The sequence below is a fragment of the Lithobates pipiens genome, unplaced genomic scaffold, assembly GCF_037356315.1.
Source record: "Lithobates pipiens isolate NorthernLeopardFrog02 unplaced genomic scaffold, aLitPip1_a1.2 Scaffold_19, whole genome shotgun sequence".
Classification (NCBI taxonomy): Eukaryota; Metazoa; Chordata; class Amphibia; order Anura; family Ranidae; genus Lithobates; species Lithobates pipiens.
In genome coordinates, this window is record NW_027507764.1 from 161,672,284 (window position 1) to 161,693,143 (window position 20,860).

The following is a 20,860-nucleotide window of genomic DNA, read 5'->3' on the forward strand; positions in this document are numbered from 1 at the left end:
CTATGTTTCCCAGTCCAACAACAATTTCACATGCTGGTCATAGTTCTATTATCAGGTAAAGTACGGAGCACCTGCTAAGAGGCTACAGGCATCAACACCAAAGGGTGCCAGCAGCCACATGTGACTTGCCAATAATCAGGATCGATACCAATGTTAACATAATATAACACTTATAACAGAGGTGGGTTGTGATAATACCTTCAGCTTGTGTTCTTTTCGATTAATGATCACAGCTGTGATTTGCTGATCCATGAAGACTAGAATGGTGCAAAGCAGAGCTGGAATAGCAGCAGCAGGTATAGTCCACCAAGGATTCGTTCCTAAAGGACCTATAAACCATCCTCGGTCTTTTAATGTGGGCTAAAAAAAAAAAAAAAAAAAGCATATTTTCACATAGGTTATTAAAGAATTTCTGAAGACCTTTTACTCAATGTGGTCACCTGCTGTATATTAAATTATGTTAATTACCTCAAATTTTTCAGGAACATGCAGCTTTGGAGAAGGAACACCCACAAGATAGTCAATGACTACCATAATGACTATTGCGAGGAAGATGGCAAAATCACTAATTGTAGATCGCACCTGTGAAAATACAAAAGATGGTATTAAAGGACCCATGGGTATTGTATTCTTAAAGAGGTTGTAAACCTCTAACAAAAAAATAAATAAAAATAATAACCTGCAAGATAAAAGGAATAAACGAGCTAGTACATTGCATACCAGCTCATTATGAAATACTCGCCTTAGAACGATGCCCTGGATTGGCGCTGGTTGCCCAGAGTTACTTCCAGGTTCGCGGGCTCCGGCGCCAATATTGGCTGAAGCCAGGTTTCCTCACTCCCGCGCAAGCGTACAGGAGCACCAGGTCACAGCACGGGTCCCGAAGAAATGGCACAAGCAGGCCATTCCTTCAGTGCGCATCCGCCGATGAGGTCGGCAGCAGTGTATACAGTAAATATCTTCTAAACAGTGCAAGTTTAGGAGATATTTACAGTACCTACAGGAAAGCCTTATTATAGGCTTACCTGTAGGTATAATTAAAGAGGAAGACTTTACTAGTGGGTCTTACACGTGCCATCGCCATACTCAGGAGTAGTAGGATATATTTTGGGGTGTAATTTTTCATATGTGTTAGAAATATTGTATAAATTGACAACTTTGTGTAGTAAAAGAAAAAAAAAAAAAAAAAAGCGGTTTAATTTTCTTTCCACATATTTAAAAAACTTGTGGAAAAAAAATGACTTGTTCAAAAGACTCATCAAGCCTTAGAATATACATTGGGGCATTTGCTTTCCAAAATGGGGTCATTTTGAGGGCGTTTCCAGTGTCCTGTCCTGGTGCTCCGAGATTTTCAAAAGTGCAAGAAATTATATGTGTAATTTATGCTCCTAGAACGCCAGATGTTGGGCCTCTGTATGTGGCCAGGCTGTGTAAAAGTCTCACACATGGGATATCGCCATACTCAGGAGGAGTAGCAGAGTGTATTTTGGGGTGCAATTTGTGGCATGCATATGCTGTGTGAGAAATAAATGACAAAAATGTCATGGGTACAGTGTTGCATGACTGAGTAATTGGCATGCAAAATGTGGGGGTGGGGCAGACAACCCCCAGGTCGGTGGCACCCATGGACCCTTCCCCCCGGGGCATCGCCCTGCGAGAGGATGGTTGGAAGGATGGGGTAAGCCCAGCACTTACCACATCTAGGTAGCGGGCGGGGAGCGTGCCCTAGCATGATCTGCCTCCCCCCTCCTGGACATCACAAAGGATCGCATGTCCTTTCAGCCAATCCGGTGTCCGATTGGCCGGGAGGAGGATCAGTGTGAGAATAGTGAATATTCATTTGCTATTGTCACACAACTAGGTCGGCTCAGAGTGCAATGCTATGCGCCCCCCGAGGCCACCCTTTGTGAAGCCTATTAGAGCCTCTGGCTCTAATCACATGCTTAACCCCCCCCCCCCCCCCCATTTGAATGCATGGTCCGGTGTCCCTGCATGTAGATCAGGGGGCCAGACAATGGATGGTGGATGGTGCCCCATGCGCCCCTAATGGATGGGCCGCCACTGCGTACGACATCCACCCAGAACGAGACAGCAGTTAAATCTGAACTCCAGGCAGATAATAAAGACACAAATGAATGCAGCTCGGTGTCCATTAACACATCATTCAGTGTATTTTCTTCTTTAGTGTATTTAATGTGACCTGGTATCAGCCTCTGTACAGAAGAGCTCAGACTGGGAGAGGGAGTAACAGCTCATGAAACCAACCAGCTGTGCTACAGAAGAAATGCTAACAGGAGGAGAGAGCAGACGGATCGAGATGAACCCATCGATTAACCCTTTTGTCTAACCAGTCATAGGATGGGAGAGAGACAAGTGTATTTTAACTTCAGCAGACAAAAAACAGGTTCTCTGCCTAGCCAGGCGAGCTGCATTATTTTTTTAAACTGTATGAATCTTAGAGCTGGATGGCCAGAAACACAGGCTCTTTGGTGGGTAAAAACAGCTCCCACATACAGTATACATTTCCTTTGTGTATTTATCTGTGTGCCTGGAGTTCAGCCTTCAGGCAAACATTGTAATCATAACTCAAACTATGTACTCACTGAAAGTACACAATACGTTATCTTTAAACAGGATCAACAGCTTACAATGAGCATAGTTCACGTAGAACACAATGTGAGAAATGTCCCTAAATGTACTACTACTAGTGAGAAGAAAGAGGAATTGTGCAGGAAATGGTTACCTTGGTGGGAAAATAATTTTTGGTCTTGAACTGTTTCAGGAAAGATGAGAGATAGAACGTTGTAAAGAACAAGATGATGGACCAGAAGAAGACATCAGGAATATAAGGACCATGATGACCACAGGCAGAACCTACAAACGAGCCATGATGTGCAATACAATCCTGAAATGAAAAGAAATACTTCGATATTAAAGCACATTACATATATTAGTAATGTTTACCCTGCACTACTTCCACTTTGCTAGATGGAGACATGACACCATATTAACTCAATAAACTGAAAGTCAGCGTACCATTTGTAAACGGCATACTGTATTCTTGGAATGCAAGTAAAACTTAAGCTGAAACTTAGTTTTTGTTGGTTTGGAACAGGATAAACAAAAGCCTTGATGTTTAGCTATGCCTTCATATCTAAATGGCTCAATTACCAGTTAATACATAAATCAGATGAGCTTTCTAAACCTAATATGTAGATTTAGGGCTCTTTCACATGGACGATCCGTTCAGGTCCGCCTGTCAGTTTTTTAGGCGGATCTGAATGGATGCTTCATAAAGGTCTATGGAGCGTCAGATGTCAGTGGTAACATGTCTGCCGACATCCGACCTGCTCCGATCCGAAAAAGTGTGAAGGAGGGAAAGCCTACTTTTCCATCAGTCATCGGATCGGATGACGACGGACTCTGCGGTCCATCTGCATCCGATCTCCCATAGGGGAAAGCGGTGCTCTGACAGGTCCGTCCCTGTACAGTGTGCAGAGACAGACCTGTCATCTGCCTGCTCAGCGGGGATCGACGGAGCGATCCCCGCTGATCAACCAGATGTCCACGGCGGCGGATCAGCATGGATCCGCCACGTGTGAAAGAGTCCATAGATGGCGGCGCTTAAAAAATAATCAGGGGTCAGTGTGAGCCAGGTTGTGTCTGTGCCCATCCCCACTACTGCATCATCACAGCTGTCAGAACAGATTAGGGCTGAATAAAAAAAAAAAAGGAACAAACTAAAGAGTGGAACTATAAAAAGCTAAGATGGCCAAAAATGGAGCGATACTGTGGTCGCAGGAAAGAAAAATCACTTAATTGGTGTTGATGGGGGAATCCCTCCCACAGAGCTATTGTGTTCTCAAGGCGGGGGGAGCCTCCCCGGCTGGGAGAACACACAGCGATTATTGCCAGTCACTATAGCCACTGGTGAAAGGTGAAAAGTCTAGCAGGCGGGTTGTACCCAAGTTGATTGATAAACTTTAGGTGCAATCAGCCTGCCCATACGTAGTTTAAATCTCGGCCGGTCCCTGCTGAATCGGGCAAGATGTTAACCCTCTATTGCCGGCTTAAACCTAGGTAGAAACTGATCAATCTCAGATCCTAAATTTTGTCATCTTTTTCACAAGTCTCAAGCCTAGTACGGGCCGAATGTTTAGCGGCATCGGCAGGTTCAATAGAACCGTCCCATTTGGGCCATGTGTACGGCAGGCGGTTGCTATCGAACGGGCATGACCGAAAAAGGTCTGCTGGTCAGCTCCTGATCAGCGCTCTCAGCCATTGGCTGAGAGCTTTGACAGGAGTGTTCTGTTCCCCTGTTAGAACACAATAGATCAGCAGAGCAGATCTCTGCACCAACATTGCATAGTTAGTACATCAGCTCCTTCTGAGCTGTCAGTTTTATTTTGTTCAGCCCACTGGGTTTAAAAAAAAAAAAATATATAGTAGTGTGTACTCACGCTGGCACTCTGAACCAGTGTGAATCAGCACCTTGGGTACATTCATTTGTATAGTGGAAGTGCTCATAACTGTGGCCAGGATCAGTTAGGTGTACCATGCCCAGGACCAATTAGAAGAGATGGCACCCAGCGTGGTTCACTTGTGGTCCGTTTCAGTGACTCTCCATAGATCCCAATCTACTGAAGCATGGATCACTGGTCGGTTAGCAGAGTAGTGTGCCCAGGAACAAGTCCTAAGAGTCCAATGTTAGTGCAGACCAGTGAGAGGAATCAAACTCGGACACAGTTCAGATTAACCAGCCCCAGTGCGAGTGAAGCCTTATATTGGTATAGGAAACCCGTAAAGTTTAAACATGAGTATTTTTTTTTCAGAGGGTTGATATTTATCTCAAACTGCAGTGGGAATATTTTCGGTTATGTCACCAGTTTTGAAAAAAGTGGAGGATTCCCCATGGGGCTTTTTAGCAGCAAAAAATAGTCAAAAAAGTTCGTAAAAAATCACTAATTTTATTAACAAAAAACAATTGGACATTTGATTAAATACAAAAAGTAAAAATATGAGCACTGGTATGTACAATGTTTTGTGCTTCGTGGAGTTATAATTACATATACATTTACATATATATATATTTACATATATATATATATATACATACATACATACATTTACACACACACACACACACACACACACACACACACACACACACACACACACACACGTGTGCTTATGCTTGAAACAGATGTACTGAAACTTACAGAGACAGTGAGGTTATCCCATTGCATGTCATTGACAGTAATATTCTTGCCACTCCAGAAGGCCAGAGTCTTGTTGTCAGGGTTGACTGGCTCTGCACAAACACACCTAGATAACAGTTAAAATACATAAGTTAAAGTTTAATGGCCAAGTTCACCTAACAAAAAAATAAATGCACATACTTTCACAGGTAAAAAAAAAATAGCATTTATAGTTTTTTTCTACAGGAACTTGAAACGTATTGCATCAGTGGTCAGTGAATCGCTGATGCAATGTCAGGCTCCTGCACACAGTTCATCCAGCTTTCCGCCCATAGCTCAGTACAGCCTTTCAGTTTGAGAGAGAACGAAAGGACTAGGGTGCGCTGATTGACACACTGGCAGTCCATTGAGAAGTACAAAGCCATCTGCAGCGGTGGAAGACGAGACTTGTAGTTTACTCATTGGTCCAATCCTGTGAATGATTGACGTGGCAGTGCAGACTTTAAAATGTGACAGTGACTATGGGGGGGGGGGGGGGGGGGGGAAGAGGATCCCCACTGCTGTCACTGGGGGGGGTTTGAACATGTAACATGTTTAAAAAAGATGAACTTATCCTTTTACACTGACATGACAAACTCACTATTAAAGTGGTAATAAAATTTGAAAAAAATCAAAAACAAACACAAAAAATGTCATACTTATGTGTAGTGATGGCCGAACGGTTCGCCCGGCGGTCGTTTCGCGGCGAATTTCCGACTTTCGCCGTCCGCGGGTTCGAACGCCTTTTTCCGTCGTTCGCCCCGGCGGACTTACGTGTTTAATGTATACAAGAACTTTAACCTTTCGTGACACGTTTATCATGTGTTACAGGACAACCAATTGAGACATGACAGCTCATGGACACTTGGACATTCCCCCTAACCTATAAATACACCCGATCCGGTGGCCATTTTACATTCTTTCTTCTGTCACTGTAGGGAAAGGATCCTGTGTGGAGTAGGGACAGAGAAAACGCTAGCTATTTGGTACACAAAAGTTCTTTTCAGGACTGGTATAGGTGTTAGGTCAGCAGCCTGAGTTTCTTTTGTCAGTTTAGATAAAGGGACAGAGCGCTGTATGCTGCTATTTTAGGGACAGCTCAGCCAGATTAGTCTTTCTTCATCATCATCATCATCATCATCATTAGCTGTTACTATCAGGTCCACAAAAGAGCTGTTCCAGCTAATCGTTCCAGCCTACTCTTTTTTGCCAATTTGTATAGGGACAGGCAGGAAGCAGTGTGTCAGGCAGTGAGGATAATTTTAAAGACTTGCTGTTACTATTAGTTCCACAAAGGTTCTTTTCAGGACTGGTATCAGTGGTACGGTAATAGGCTTGTACACGTATAATATTCTTTCTTCCAAATATAGAAAGAATATTATACTTGACTGCTGCCCTTCTGCTGCAGTCTGCTAAACATTCACAACTCACTTGTTCCACAAAGCTCTTTATCAGGACTGGTAACTTGGTCTGTCTAGGGTGCTACGGTACATAGGCTTGGGTGCGGTACAGTCTGCTGTTCTGTAAGGACCGCTATCGGTCCACAATACATAGGGTTGCCGTGCACTACTGCTGACCGCTGCCCTATACTGCAGCAGTCCTTCATTGGTATAGGGACTGACGTACAGTCTGCTAATCACTAACACACAACCTGCTTGGTCCACAAAAGTTCTTATAAGGACTGGTAACTTGGTATAGGGTGCTACGGTACATAGGCCTGAGTGCGTTACAGTCTGCTGTTCTGTAAGGACCGCTATCGGTCCACAATACATAGGGTTGCCGTGCACTACTGCTGACCGCTGCCCTATACTGCAGCAGTCCTTCAGCGGTATAGGGACTGACGCACAGTCTGCTAAACACTAACACACAACCTGCTTGGTCCACAAAAGTTTTTATAAGGACTGGTAACTTGGTATAGGGTGCTACGGTACATAGGCCTGAGTGCAGTACAGTCTGCTGTTCTGTAAGGACCGCTATCGGTCCACAATACATAGGGTTGCCGTGCACTACTGCTGACCGCTGCCCTATACTGCAGCAGTCCTTCATTGGTATAGGGACTGACGTACAGTCTGCTAATCACTAACACACAACCTGCTTGGTCCACAAAAGTTCTTATAAGGACTGGTAACTTGGTATAGGGTGCTACGGTACATAGGCCTGAGTGCGTTACAGTCTGCTGTTCTGTAAGGACCGCTATCGGTCCACAATACATAGGGTTGACGTGCACCACTGCTGACCGCTGCCCTATACTGCAGCAGTCCTTCAGCGGTATAGGGACTGACGTACAGTCTGCTAAACACTAATACACAACCTGCTTGGTCCACAAAAGTTCTTATAAGGACTGGTAACTTGGTATAGGGTGCTACGGTACATAGGCTTGAGTGCGGTACAGTCTGCTGTTCTGTAAGGACCGCTATCGGTCCACAATAGATAGGGTTGACGTGCACCACTGCTGACCGCTGCCCTATACTGCAGCAGTCCTTCAGCGGTATAGGGACTGACGCACAGTCTGCTAAACACTAACACACAACCTGCTTGGTCCACAAAAGTTTTTATAAGGACTGGTAACTTGGTATAGGGTGCTACGGTACATAGGCCTGAGTGCGTTACAGTCTGCTGTTCTGTAAGGACCGCTATCGGTCCACAATACATAGGGTTGCCGTGCACTACTGCTGACCGCTGCCCTATACTGCAGCAGTCCTTCATTGGTATAGGGACTGACGTACAGTCTGCTAATCACTAACACACAACCTGCTTGGTCCACAAAAGTTCTTATAAGGACTGGTAACTTGGTATAGGGTGCTACGGTACATAGGCCTGAGTGCGTTACAGTCTGCTGTTCTGTAAGGACCGCTATCGGTCCACAATACATAGGGTTGACGTGCACCACTGCTGACCGCTGCCCTATACTGCAGCAGTCCTTCAGCGGTATAGGGACTGACGTACAGTCTGCTAAACACTAATACACAACCTGCTTGGTCCACAAAAGTTCTTATAAGGACTGGTAACTTGGTATAGGGTGCTACGGTACATAGGCTTGAGTGCGGTACAGTCTGCTGTTCTGTAAGGACCGCTATCGGTCCACAATACATAGGGTTGCCGTGCACTACTGCTGACCGCTGCCCTATACTGCAGCAGTCCTTCATTGGTATAGGGACTGACGTACAGTCTGCTAATCACTAACACACAACCTGCTTGTTCCACAAAAGTTCTTATAAGGACTGGTAACTTGGTATAGGGTGCTACGGTACATAGGCTTGAGTGCGGTACAGTCTGCTGTTCTGTAAGGACCGCTATCGGTCCACAATAGATAGGGTTGACGTGCACCACTGCTGACCGCTGCCCTATACTGCAGCAGTCCTTCAGCGGTATAGGGACTGACGTACAGTCTGCTAAACACTAATACACAACCTGCTTGGTCCACAAAAGTTCTTATAAGGACTGGTAACTTGGTATAGGGTGCTACGGTACATAGGCTTGAGTGCGGTACAGTCTGCTGTTCTGTAAGGACCGCTATCGGTCCACAATAGATAGGGTTGACGTGCACCACTGCTGACCGCTGCCCTATACTGCAGCAGTCCTTCAGCGGTATAGGGACTGACGTACAGTCTGCTAAACACTAATACACAACCTGCTTGGTCCACAAAAGTTCTTATAAGGACTGGTAACTTGGTATAGGGTGCTACGGTACATAGGCTTGAGTGCGGTACAGTCTGCTGTTCTGTAAGGACCGCTATCGGTCCACAATAGATAGGGTTGACGTGCACCACTGCTGACCGCTGCCCTATACTGCAGCAGTCCTTCAGCGGTATAGGGACTGACGTACAGTCTGCTAAACACTAATACACAACCTGCTTGGTCCACAAAAGTTCTTATAAGGACTGGTAACTTGGTATAGGGTGCTACGGTACATAGGCTTGAGTGCGGTACAGTCTGCTGTTCTGTAAGGACCGCTATCGGTCCACAATAGATAGGGTTGACGTGCACCACTGCTGACCGCTGCCCTATACTGCAGCAGTCCTTCATTGGTATAGGGACTGACGTACAGTCTGCTAATCACTAACACACAACCTGCTTGTTCCACAAAAGTTCTTATAAGGACTGGTAACTTGGTATAGGGTGCTACGGTACATAGGCTTGAGTGCGGTACAGTCTGCTGTTCTGTAAGGACCGCTATCGGTCCACAATAGATAGGGTTGACGTGCACCACTGCTGACCGCTGCCCTATACTGCAGCAGTCCTTCAGCGGTATAGGGACTGACGTACAGTCTGCTAAACACTAATACACAACCTGCTTGGTCCACAAAAGTTCTTATAAGGACTGGTAACTTGGTATAGGGTGCTACGGTACATAGGCTTGAGTGCGGTACAGTCTGCTGTTCTGTAAGGACCGCTATCGGTCCACAATAGATAGGGTTGACGTGCACCACTGCTGACCGCTGCCCTATACTGCAGCAGTCCTTCAGCGGTATAGGGACTGACGTACAGTCTGCTAAACACTAATACACAACCTGCTTGGTCCACAAAAGTTCTTATAAGGACTGGTAACTTGGTATAGGGTGCTACGGTACATAGGCTTGAGTGCGGTACAGTCTGCTGTTCTGTAAGGACCGCTATAGGTCCACAATAGATAGGGTTGACGTGCACCACTGCTGACCGCTCACCTATACTGCAGCAGTCCTTCAGCGGTATAGGGACTAAGAGTTTTGTCACAGGGTCATTTAAAAAATGACATGCAGAGGAAGAGGCAGGCCCTTCCGCAGGGGTGGTAGGGGTAGGGCAGGAGCAACAGGCTTGAGCCAAAGTGGGAAGTTGCAGAAGGTGCGTTCAATTACTTTAAAGGATGCACCAGACTTGGTTGAGTGGCTCGCTCAGCCTTACTCTTCTGCACCCTCCTCATCCTCTCGATCTGCACCCTCTTCTTCACTCTCTGCTATGTGCACCCCCAAAGACACTACCACCAACAACACGACCACCACCACCACCACCACATACCTTCCGCTTGAGTCACTGGAATTATTTTCCGATCCATATCAAGAGGACATTTCTGATGCGCAGCCACTCTTGGTATTGGATCAGGAAGAGGAGGTAGCAACAAGCGCTACTCAGCAGTCTGACGCCAGTACCCAGATCAGCCCAAGGAGGAGGTTGGTCCCCGGTGTTGCTGCCTACTCTACTTATAGCGGTGGGGAAGGTGACGTTGATGATGACGTGTCTAGTGATGTCACGTGGGTGCCCACAAGAGAGGAAGAGGAGGGGAGTTCAGAGGGAGATATGGACCAGCAGATAGGGAGGAGAAGCAGCAATGACTTACATTGCACAGCAGGGACAAAGCAGACTGCAAATGTATCAGGAGCGAGTCATCGACCATGTACGGTCACATCTGGCGCTCCCAGGACACCGGCACATGGCTCCGCAGTGTGGGCTTTTTTTAACGTGTCCGCTGCTGACAATAGCGTTGCCATCTGCAATCTTTGCAGTCAACGCGTTAGTCGCGGTAAGCCCAATACTCACCTAGGGACGACCGCCTTAAGAAGGCACATGAGCAGCCATCACCGAGCCCAGTGGGAGCAACGGAACACACAAAGCCACACTGCAGGCTCTCACCGTCCAGCCTCGTCTTCTACTTCTCCTTCTCCTCTCTCCTCACAATTGTCCTCCACTCCACCTTCCATCACGCCAAGCTCACATTTTTCTGCAAAAAGGCAGGCTTCCGTGGGCCTAATGTTTGAGCGTAAAAAAATGATGACGCCGGATAACCCTCTTGCCCAACGGTTGGCGGCTGGCTTGTCAGAACTCATAGCCCGCCAACTACTGCCATATAAACTGGTGGACTCGGAGGCCTTTCGCAAATTTGTGGCCATTGGAACACCACAATGGAAGGTCCCAGGAAGGAAGTATTTCTCAGAGAAGGGCATCCCAGAGCTATATGGCCATGTTCAGCGGCAAGTGAATGTATCTCTGGCACACAGTGTCGGTGCCAAGATACATCTGACCACAGACACGTGGTCTAGCAAACACGGGCAGGGAAGGTATATCAGTTTTACTGCCCACTGGGTGAACCTTCTGACGGCCGTCAAGCATGTAACCCGTGGCACCCGTGTAGATTTGGTTTTACCGCCACGGATTGCATGCAGGCCTGACTCTTCTTCTCCTCCTCCTACTCCATCCTCCTCCCTCTCCTCCTCAGCTGCCTCCTCCTTTTCCGCTGCTAGCGTCTCTTCCACTGCACCGCCCAAGCTCCCCAGAACCTATTCCACATGCCAGGTGAGACGTTGCCATGCCGTGCTGCGTCTGTTGTGCCTGGAAGCAAAGAGCCACACTGGCCCGGCACTCCTTTCAGCTTTGCGTTCACAGGCAGATGAGTGGCTAACACCGCTCAATTTGACAGTTGGTAAAGTGGTGTGTGACAACGGTGCCAATCTGCTTAGCGCATTGAAACAGGGCAAAATCACGCACGTGCCGTGCATGGCACACGTCTTAAACTTGGTCGTGCAGCGATTCCTTGTCAAATACCCTGGGGTCCAGGACATCTTGCGGCAGGCAAGGAAAATCTCGGCCCATTTCAGAAGATCTTACACGGCCATGGCTCGCCTTGCTGACATTCAGCGGCGACACCATCTGCCGGTCAGACGTCTTATTTGCGATTGCCCGACGCGATGGAACTCAACCTTCTATATGCTTGATAGGCTGCTCCAGCAGAAACGTGCAGTTAACGTCTACCTGTATGAACTCTGCGAAAGAAACGGTTCTGGGGAGCTGGGTTTTTTTTCACCGCGCCAGTGGCTGCTCATGCGCGACACATGCAGACTTCTGCGGCCATTTGAGGAGATCACCAAACTGGTCAGTCGCAGCCATGGCGCCATCAGTGACATGGTACCTTATGCCTTCTTTCTGGAGCGTGCATTGCGTCGTGTCATTGATCAGGCTGTGGAGGAGCAGGAGCGGGAAGATGAGGAAGTCGCAATGCTGGATGAATTCCCAGGGGGGGCTACTCTATCTGAGACAAGTCAACAACAGGAGTCTGATGAGGAGTCAGAGGAGGATGGTGCCGGGGCGGATGAGCAGGAGCAAGAAGAGCATGCTTTAAACCTTTCTGGGATCCCTGTTGTGCGAGGATGGGGAGAGGAGAATGAAGAGGACGACATTATCCTGGATGATGAGCAGGAGCCAGGCCACCACACCGCTTCCACTTTAGTGCAAATGGGGGCCTTCATGCTCCAGTGTTTTAATAGGGACCCCCGTATAAAAAGCATGAGGGTCAAGGACCAGTACTGGGTGGCAACGTACTTAGACCCCCGGTACAAACACAAAATGGCGGAAATGTTACCGCCGTCGCAGAGGGCTGTCAGAATGCAGCACTTCCAGGCCTTGCTTCGAGAAATGCTGCATTCTGCTTTTGCGTGCGCTGGCAGAGGAGCAATTCCCACTCCCAGAGAAGGATTTGCGGGTACCAATCCAACAGCGCCTGCAAGAAGAGGCCGGTTTGAAGATGTGTTGGTGACTTCGGATATGAGGTCATTCTTTCAGCCGACCCATCGACAGGTGTCATCCGGATCCAGCATCAGGGAACGCCTAGACCGTCAGGTGTCCGACTACATTGGGTTAACGGCCGATGTGGACGCTCTGAGGAGTGATGAACCCCTAGACTACTGGGTGGGCAGGCTTGACCTCTGGCCAGAGCTTGCCCAATTTGCAATCGAACTGTTGGCTTGCCCCTCATCCAGTGTCCTGTCCGAAAGGACGTTCAGCGCAGCAGGGGGGATTGTGACCGATAAGCGTACTCGCCTAGCTCACCACAGTGTTAACTACCTCACATTTCTAAAAATGAATGAGGCATGGATCTCGGAGGAATTCAACACATGTGATCAGTAGACCATGTATATGTCTATAAACAATTTTTGGAATCAAGCACACAGACCTTCTTAATTCATTTGGCTCACTTCCCTGACCCAAAAAAGCACACCGTACTATATGCCCCTACCCTCCTCTTTGAAGAGGTTGAGCGGTGTCATATTTCTACTGGGGCTGCTTATTATGAGGGGTTCCCACCATCCCTGTGCTGTGCTGACTTCCTCCTGGGTGTTCTTATTATGAGGGGCTCCCACCATCCCTGTGCTGTGCTGACTTCCTCCTGGGGGTTCTTATTATGAGGGGATCACACCATCCCTGTGCTGTGCTGACTTCCTCCTGGGGCTGCTTACGGTGCTGCTGTCAGCGCTGTATGTCACGGAGCTGCTGTCAGCGCTGTATGTCACGGAGCTGCTGTCAGCGCTGTATGTCACGGAGCTGCTGTCAGCGCTGTATGTCACGGAGCTGCTGTCAGCGCTGTATGTCACGGAGCTGCTGTCAGCGCTGTATGTCACGGAGCTGCTGTCAGCGCTGTATGTCACGGAGCTGCTGTCAGCGCTGTATGTCACGGAGCTGCTGTCAGCGCTGTATGTCACGGAGCTGCTGTCAGCGCTGTATGTCACGGAGCTGCTGTCAGCGCTGTATGTCACGGTGCTGATGTCAGTGCTCTGTATTACGGTGCTGCTGTCAGTGCTCTGTATCTCCTGCACCCTCTTGTTTGCCTACCCTGGTCCCTGACCTTCCCTCTCCTCCATTGCCTTCATTAGCTCCATAGTCCTGAATTGTCAGAACAATTTCCCAAATAAAAAAAAAATGCTTGTAGTTATCGATCCCAAATTCACCTCATACATGTATTATGCTATTGTCCAGGTGGTGGGACTACGTGCTACCCCCTAATAATTACCCCGTGGCCGCAAATTCGACCTAAAGGTTTGCGAAATTCGCCTCCCATTGAAGTCAATGGAGCCCGCGGCGAACGGTCGTTTTCGCGAACGTTTGTGTCCGTTCGCGTTTCGCGTTCGCGAAACGTCCCGTCGGAAGTTCGTCCATCACTACTTATGTGGTCTCTACAGCCGTTTTGCACACAGCAGCCCCCAAACCTCCTCTTCTTGGGTCCCCTTGCCGGTGCTCCTGGCCCCTCCCTCCTGTCGCGTGCCCCCAGAGCAAGCAGCTTGAAAACAGGCCGCTGTTCTGCATGTCCATTCAGACATGGAGCTGGTGCCCGGCCCCATCCCCTCTCTCCACATTGGCTATCTTGCTGTGATTGACAGCAGCAGGAGCTGCCAATTATTAGGGAGAGTCCCCGGAGAACCAATGCCGTCGTGGACATCGCTAGATCGAGGGGGATCTCAAGTATTAGGAGGGGGGGCTGAGTGTACTGCTGCACACGGGTTTTTTACTTTCATACATAGAATCCATGAAGGCGAAAAACCTTCAGCCTTTAGAACCACGTTAAAAAACTTTCAGGAATTGTGTGTAAGAGAAGAAAGTGTACATTCATGGACTGACAGGAAGAACTTTGGTCCAGTTGCAAAGGATTGAGGGAAAGAAATCTTAAAAATATCAACGTGGCTGTAAACCTCAGGTATGAAATATGAACAAAGCATATCCTTCTGTAGTGTGTATTTGTCTCAATCATCTGTTGCTTCCTTCCACTGCTATCAGAATGAATCTCTCCTAACAAGTTTTCCTGACACCAAGAGAAAAAAGGTGATAGGGAGGGACCTTCAGCTGACTGACAGCCTCAGCTCTCTTCCTATTTGCTGTGTGAAGGGGGGGGGGGCTTGGTGTCACTTCACTCCAATCAGCTTTCAGAGCTCTCCTTACTGAGCTTTGCAGAGTGTGACTTCAGCTCGCCACCCCCTTTTTTCTGACCCCTCCCAACAAGCTTTATAAAGTCTGGACTTTTAATAGATGTAGAAAAGAGAAGACTGCACATGAGCAGGTACAACTTATGAAGGAGGATTTGTTGGTTTCATCTCTGTGTATCACCTGAGGCCAGTCACTTCACTGGGTACGTGTAAGGGTTTACAACCAATTTAATTTGGGCTGAAAAGCCTCCCATTTACTCAGCTTGAGGGTTTCAAATTTTTTTGATGAAAAGAGAACGTGATTGGCATATCAGGCTTGTAATGGTCCTATTGAGAATGGAAACACTATTAAACTATGAATAGGGACATGAAGATGTAGAAAGAAAGAATGTCATGCAGTCAACTAGCAGTTTGGCTAGACATCCTGCTTTTTTTAGGACCCATTCCCACCTACGAACGCATATCACAACACACAAGTGTGAATGGGCCCATCTAGTTTTCCTTTAAAAAAAAAACCCACTAAACTGCCACATAATAAAATAGGATTTCTGCCTGAAATGTATGCGTTTTACGGTGAGAATATTTGAGTGTGAATAGGCCCTAAACAAGTGATGTCAAAGATACAAGATAAAATCAGCAGAGCTTCCCCTCATTTCAGATCTACCCCTTAGATTTAGAGCGACTGCACTTCCAAGTGCACTTTCAGTGCAAATTGGATTTGCCTTTCGTAAATAACTCCCAATATTTCTTAAAAATACAACAGTACTCTATGGGACATTTGCCTTTTGTTTCATTATTTTAGCACATTTCAGTTTTATTATAGAACATAGTAAAGGCTTTGTCAAAAAAGTATCCCCAAGTGTACCAAACCAACATCTGGTCTGGATTACAAAGCCATGTGACCCAAGGCTGCGGGTCAGAGCCTTGCTACATAGACACAAACAGATTCAATTAACAGACTGCAGCTATTTTAGTAAAACAGATGCAACAAATGAGTAGTTGGGAGTGACAGTAATTATTATTTTTTTTTTAGACTTACGAGTATTTTGTCAGCATGTCGAGATCATTGTGCATATTGAAAACATATTTCTCTCCCAAGTGGTACAGCTTCTCTAGCGCTTCGTAAATAAAGATTATGCAAATGAGAGCAGCAAATGCTTCTTCTGTGAATCGTGTAATATAACAGACCAGGCTGCTTGCATCCGTGGCCACCAATATTAGACAGAGAAACGCAGTCCACAAGCCGATACTAGTTCGCAAAGGCAGGTAGGACAGTTTGTAATCTCTATGAAAATAATGACAAAAAATATATATAATAAGGACCCTACTTCAAAGCAAGTTGTAATTAAATAGTAGCATGCACAGTATAAGTTATACATAGGAAGTGTTAAAGAACAACCAAAGTTTGGACATTTTCAAGGAAATGCAAAAAGACTAGTCACCAGTATTTTCTTCTGTCTTACTGCAGCTGATCGCCACCCCCCCATCATTATGGACTTACCATGTCTTGTTCCGGACTAGGTCTCTGTGTGTCTTGGTATAGGCAGGGCTTTTCTTCCTCAAGGCAGAGACTCCAGCAAGAACAATGAGCAGAACAGTGGCATCACTAAATCTCATTCCAAATCTCCTGAGACTAGCAGTCAGAGGCAGCATTGCCTTAAATGCACAACTCAGATATACAGCAAAGAGGCTCTGTGGTGTCTAGGCACATTTACAAATGTCATTTTATAGGGAGAATTTAAGACAAAAAGGTTTCTGTAGGTACTGTTATGTATAATTAACATTAGTAAAGGTTCCTACACCATGGCAAATCTTAAATTTTTTATTTTAGGTCCATCTAAAGTATCAGTGTACAGTTACAGGCAATAGGACAGGCACTATACATCAGTGTACACTGGTCGCCAATGCACCAAGATGTCAAAAACAGAAAAAAATTACAAATATGCATCAAAGCAGCACACCACTTTAATGCACAATAGAGCATTTGTGTCCCCTTAATGCATTAGGGTGCAATTACAGAACGGCAACACGCTGATGCAACAACGGTGCAAATGGGCCTTTAATATGTATTCAAGGGCAAAACTTATTTCTAGTTTTGGATAGAGTACAGAAGGTTTAAAATCCCTGTCAATTTTATTTGACATCCGTGTACCAATGAGGAGATTTCTTGTTCAGCAGACACAACAGTAAAGCCCCATACACAGGGGCAGAATGTCGGGGGCATCGGGCAGTTTAAAAAAAAAATAAAACAGCCGACATTCAGCCCGGCTTCTGTGGGACAAACATGCTGGAAAACCAGCAGCTGACCGTCTACCGGTCAGCGCTCTCAGCCAATAGCAGAGAGCTCTGACCTGAGTTTTCCTGGCTGGGGGGCTGTCCCCCTGTCAGAACACAAAGCTCAGCAAAGGGAGATCATACTAACTTTGGATGGTACCAGTGTGTACCAGGCTTAAACGTGAAGAAATCTCTCCAAAAAAACTCACTGGCTTTGGTTAGGCAGTTTACATGCAACCAGCGTGTCAAGGCTGGGTTCCTGATACTTAAAGTGGTTGTAAACCCTTACAACACACTTTGACCGACAGGTAAGCCTAGATTAAGGCTTACCTGTAGGTCCAAGAAATATCTCCTAAACCTAAACGGTTCAGGAGATATTTACCGCAAGACAGGCACCGCTGTCTACGGCGCATTCGCCGTAGATAGCGGCACGCAGGTGCACTGAACGCGCCACCGTCAACGGCGATATGCCGCGCGTGGCGGCTCCCGTGCGCATGCGCGGGAGTGACGTCATTGCGGCTTCTCTGAATGACAGCTGCGGAGCGGCGAGAGCCACCGAGAAGATGGATGCGCCGGACTACAGGGGACAGCGGTGACTTTGCTGGCTCCTGTGTTAGGTAAGTGACACATAATGGGCTACTATGTGATGCATAGTAGTCCATTATGCTTTACCTTTGCAGGGAATGAAAGAAGAAGAAAACTCATCAGGGTTTACTTCCTCTTTAACAAGCAGCTCTTTTCTTTTAGTGTGTTAGAAGTCCATTAATTAACCACATCGTTACCACAATGACTCACCTGGTTACCATTTACCTGCCTCATTAGTCCAGCCTACAGCCAGCCACTTTTTGCTAATTGAGCGGCTTAGCTCATTTCCTCCTTGCCCTTGTGTGGTTTATGATCTAAGTGCAGTCCTTCCTGTGCTCCTGTGTAGGACTTTGGCTGACTTACCTCCAACATTCCTTCCTGATTTTTTTTTTTCTCCTGACTATGCTGACTTCTGGTTTCCTGACCCAGACTCGTCTGATTACCCGCTCTGGTATTCAAACAATGGCCTCTATTTTTTTACTGCGTTCCTGAACAGTGTTAATTTCGTCATTTCCTTAAAGGTGTGATTATAACTGCACTTTCTGTCTCCACCTGGTTTTTGGTTCCTGACACAGGGCTACTCTCCAGTCTTCTTTTTGACAGAGAATTATGTATTAAAGTAAAAAAAAAAAAAAAAATAGCTCTTTACAACCACTTTAATATATATGACGATTACGATATGCAAATAGGATAATCCATGCAAAAGAAGATGCTTATTTCACTAAATGATGGGTAAAAGTAAACCTGCCACAAAATGGACAACTTATTCTAAACAATCACAGAAAAAAAAAAAAAATCATAGGATGGGGGTCACTTATTTAAATCTGTGTGTCCAAATGATTAACAGATCCATAGATAAGAAGGTTCCTACATAAAAATTACCTGTAAATATTAGTTTGGTCACACTGCTCAAGACTCCTGATTGGGATGATCAATAGGAAGCTAGGGTCAAGCTCAACATTTATAGGAAGTGTTGAGACTTGCATATACATTACCTGCTATATCATGCTATAAAACAGGCCCCCACAGCATCTTCTCTTCAGTATTCTGGTGGTTGCAGGCAGTCTGATGCCATCACATATAATGCAGGGCCAATAGCCCTGCATTGCACATGAGGAATCCAAGCGATTACCCACAAGGCAGAGTCAGGGAGAAGAGAAAAGCACAGGCTGCTGGGGAAGTGATGGGGAGGGGGAAAAAAAAAGGTAAAAGTCCCTGGTACAGGTACCCAAAGCATATAACCCTTTAGTGTAGTTTAGGGTGAGCCCCACTATCAGGCAGAATTTTTATTTTCCTCCGAGTTCCACATTAATTGATGTGCTGTGATTAAAACGAAGTATTGCTCATGATTTCATGTGTTAATATGCTGAGCAGCAGACAAATGCTAAATCATACTCACTTGCAAAACTTAAAAAGAATCTTTTCAAAAACTAAGACAGGTCCCGTGCTTCCCAATATGGTGAGGGGTTGTCCAGCAAATAGAGAATAGGCAATGCCCGTTAGTGATGCTCCAAAGAGAGACTCTATTGCACTCTGTTTAGAAGAAACAAAAATAACGGGTTGCATTTTTTGTTCCGTAACAAAAGTTCACATAAAAGAGGTACAAACACAAGACAAAAAGTTATAAAAAGAAGTCATATCAAGCAACCACAATCCACATGACAACACTCAGCTCATAATCTGCAAGCATAACATGTACACTTCCTCATCTGCGACTCAGCCTGTGCAGGTCATAGTAAAAATTTAAATGAACAGTACAGACATGACTGCACAAAAGATTATACACCAACAACAATTTACATTCAACTGCATATTTCTATGCGATTCTGAAAAAACAATCTTTATCAGGTTCATTTGTTTTTTTGGACATCTAAATAGAATTTAGCACCAACTTCCTGTGCCTATGCAACAGGAAGTGAGACTTCTGTTTATCCAAATTAACCCTGTATGTTTATTGTACCTTCATAATTGAACTTGTAATATAATCTAACTTCAGAACTGAATCTCTACTATGCACCAGCAGTGTTAGATCTGTTGTCTAAAAGTAAATTACTTTGCGGCAATCAGAGCTCTACCCAGTTTAAGTGCTTACAAAAATACCAATATCTGCCAATAGACAAGAGTTAATACTACAAGTAGGGGAACTTACATTTGATACATTTAAATGCAACAAAAACTGGGCTGTTGAAACATTTTTGCATAAATTGCTAACATTAAGTATCAGAAGAAAAAGAAAGTTCTTTATAGAGGACTATACAGGCATAATTATAATGTGCACTTATCTACTATACACACAATGGAGACAGCCGCTTTGAACCAGTAAAATAATGAGAACACACACAGCATTTCCATAAGGTATTAATTAGTGACATTATTGAACCATGGATATTTTTTTTACTCCTTAAAGCTGAAGTTTAGGCATGACCTTTATTGCATAGTTACATTGGTCCAGCTTAGACCAACATACGCATGCATATCTCATACCTGAAGGGCCGCTGTGGAAGACAAGCACAGTAGTAGTCAATGAAACTACCATGATCACAACGATCCTCTGGGTTTCCCTTCTGCATAGTGACCACAGAGGGTCACCCATCTCGCACTGCTGCCATTTACAAAATGCCTTGTATTTTATATTTTTCAATAATTTTTATTAAAGGTTTACAATACAAAGACTTTTCATAGTACAAAATACAACTTGTTCAGAAAATTATACATTTACTGTTCTGATTTACTTGGAAATTATTTGACTTGTTACATGCATGGACCCTTGTTTCTTACTAATATTGATTACAGTTTGTTTGCATAGTTTATTGCGATTCATACTCTTTCGTCTGAAAACCTTATATTTTATAGAATATCTCTGCATCTAAGGTCAATGTCTTGTATTTTAAATTAATACAAGGTATTCTGAGATTGGGTGAGGTGTAGTCATTAAAAAAATACAAGGAGTTCTGTAAATGTCGGTAGTGCTAAGCAAGCAACCTTCTTTGGTCACCATTCAGAAGGAAGCCACTCGGCACAGAACCTGGAAGATTGCAGTGATCACTGCCGTAGCAGCAACTACTACTATGATTGTTACCTTCCACAGCAGTCCTTCATGTA

At 45.6% G+C, this 20,860-nt stretch overlaps 1 protein-coding gene across 1 annotated transcript in view; it reads right to left on the reverse strand.

The window, feature by feature from the left end:
• The window catches only part of SLC4A7 (solute carrier family 4 member 7), a 141,688-nt gene that overhangs the window by 32,318 nt on the left and 88,510 nt on the right, over positions 1-20,860 (reverse strand). The window contains 6 exon segments of the mRNA XM_077491450.1: positions 199-360; positions 469-582; positions 2,744-2,905; positions 5,220-5,325; positions 15,939-16,184; positions 19,158-19,291. Of these exon segments, the coding sequence (XP_077347576.1) occupies positions 199-360; positions 469-582; positions 2,744-2,905; positions 5,220-5,325; positions 15,939-16,184; positions 19,158-19,291 (924 nt within the window).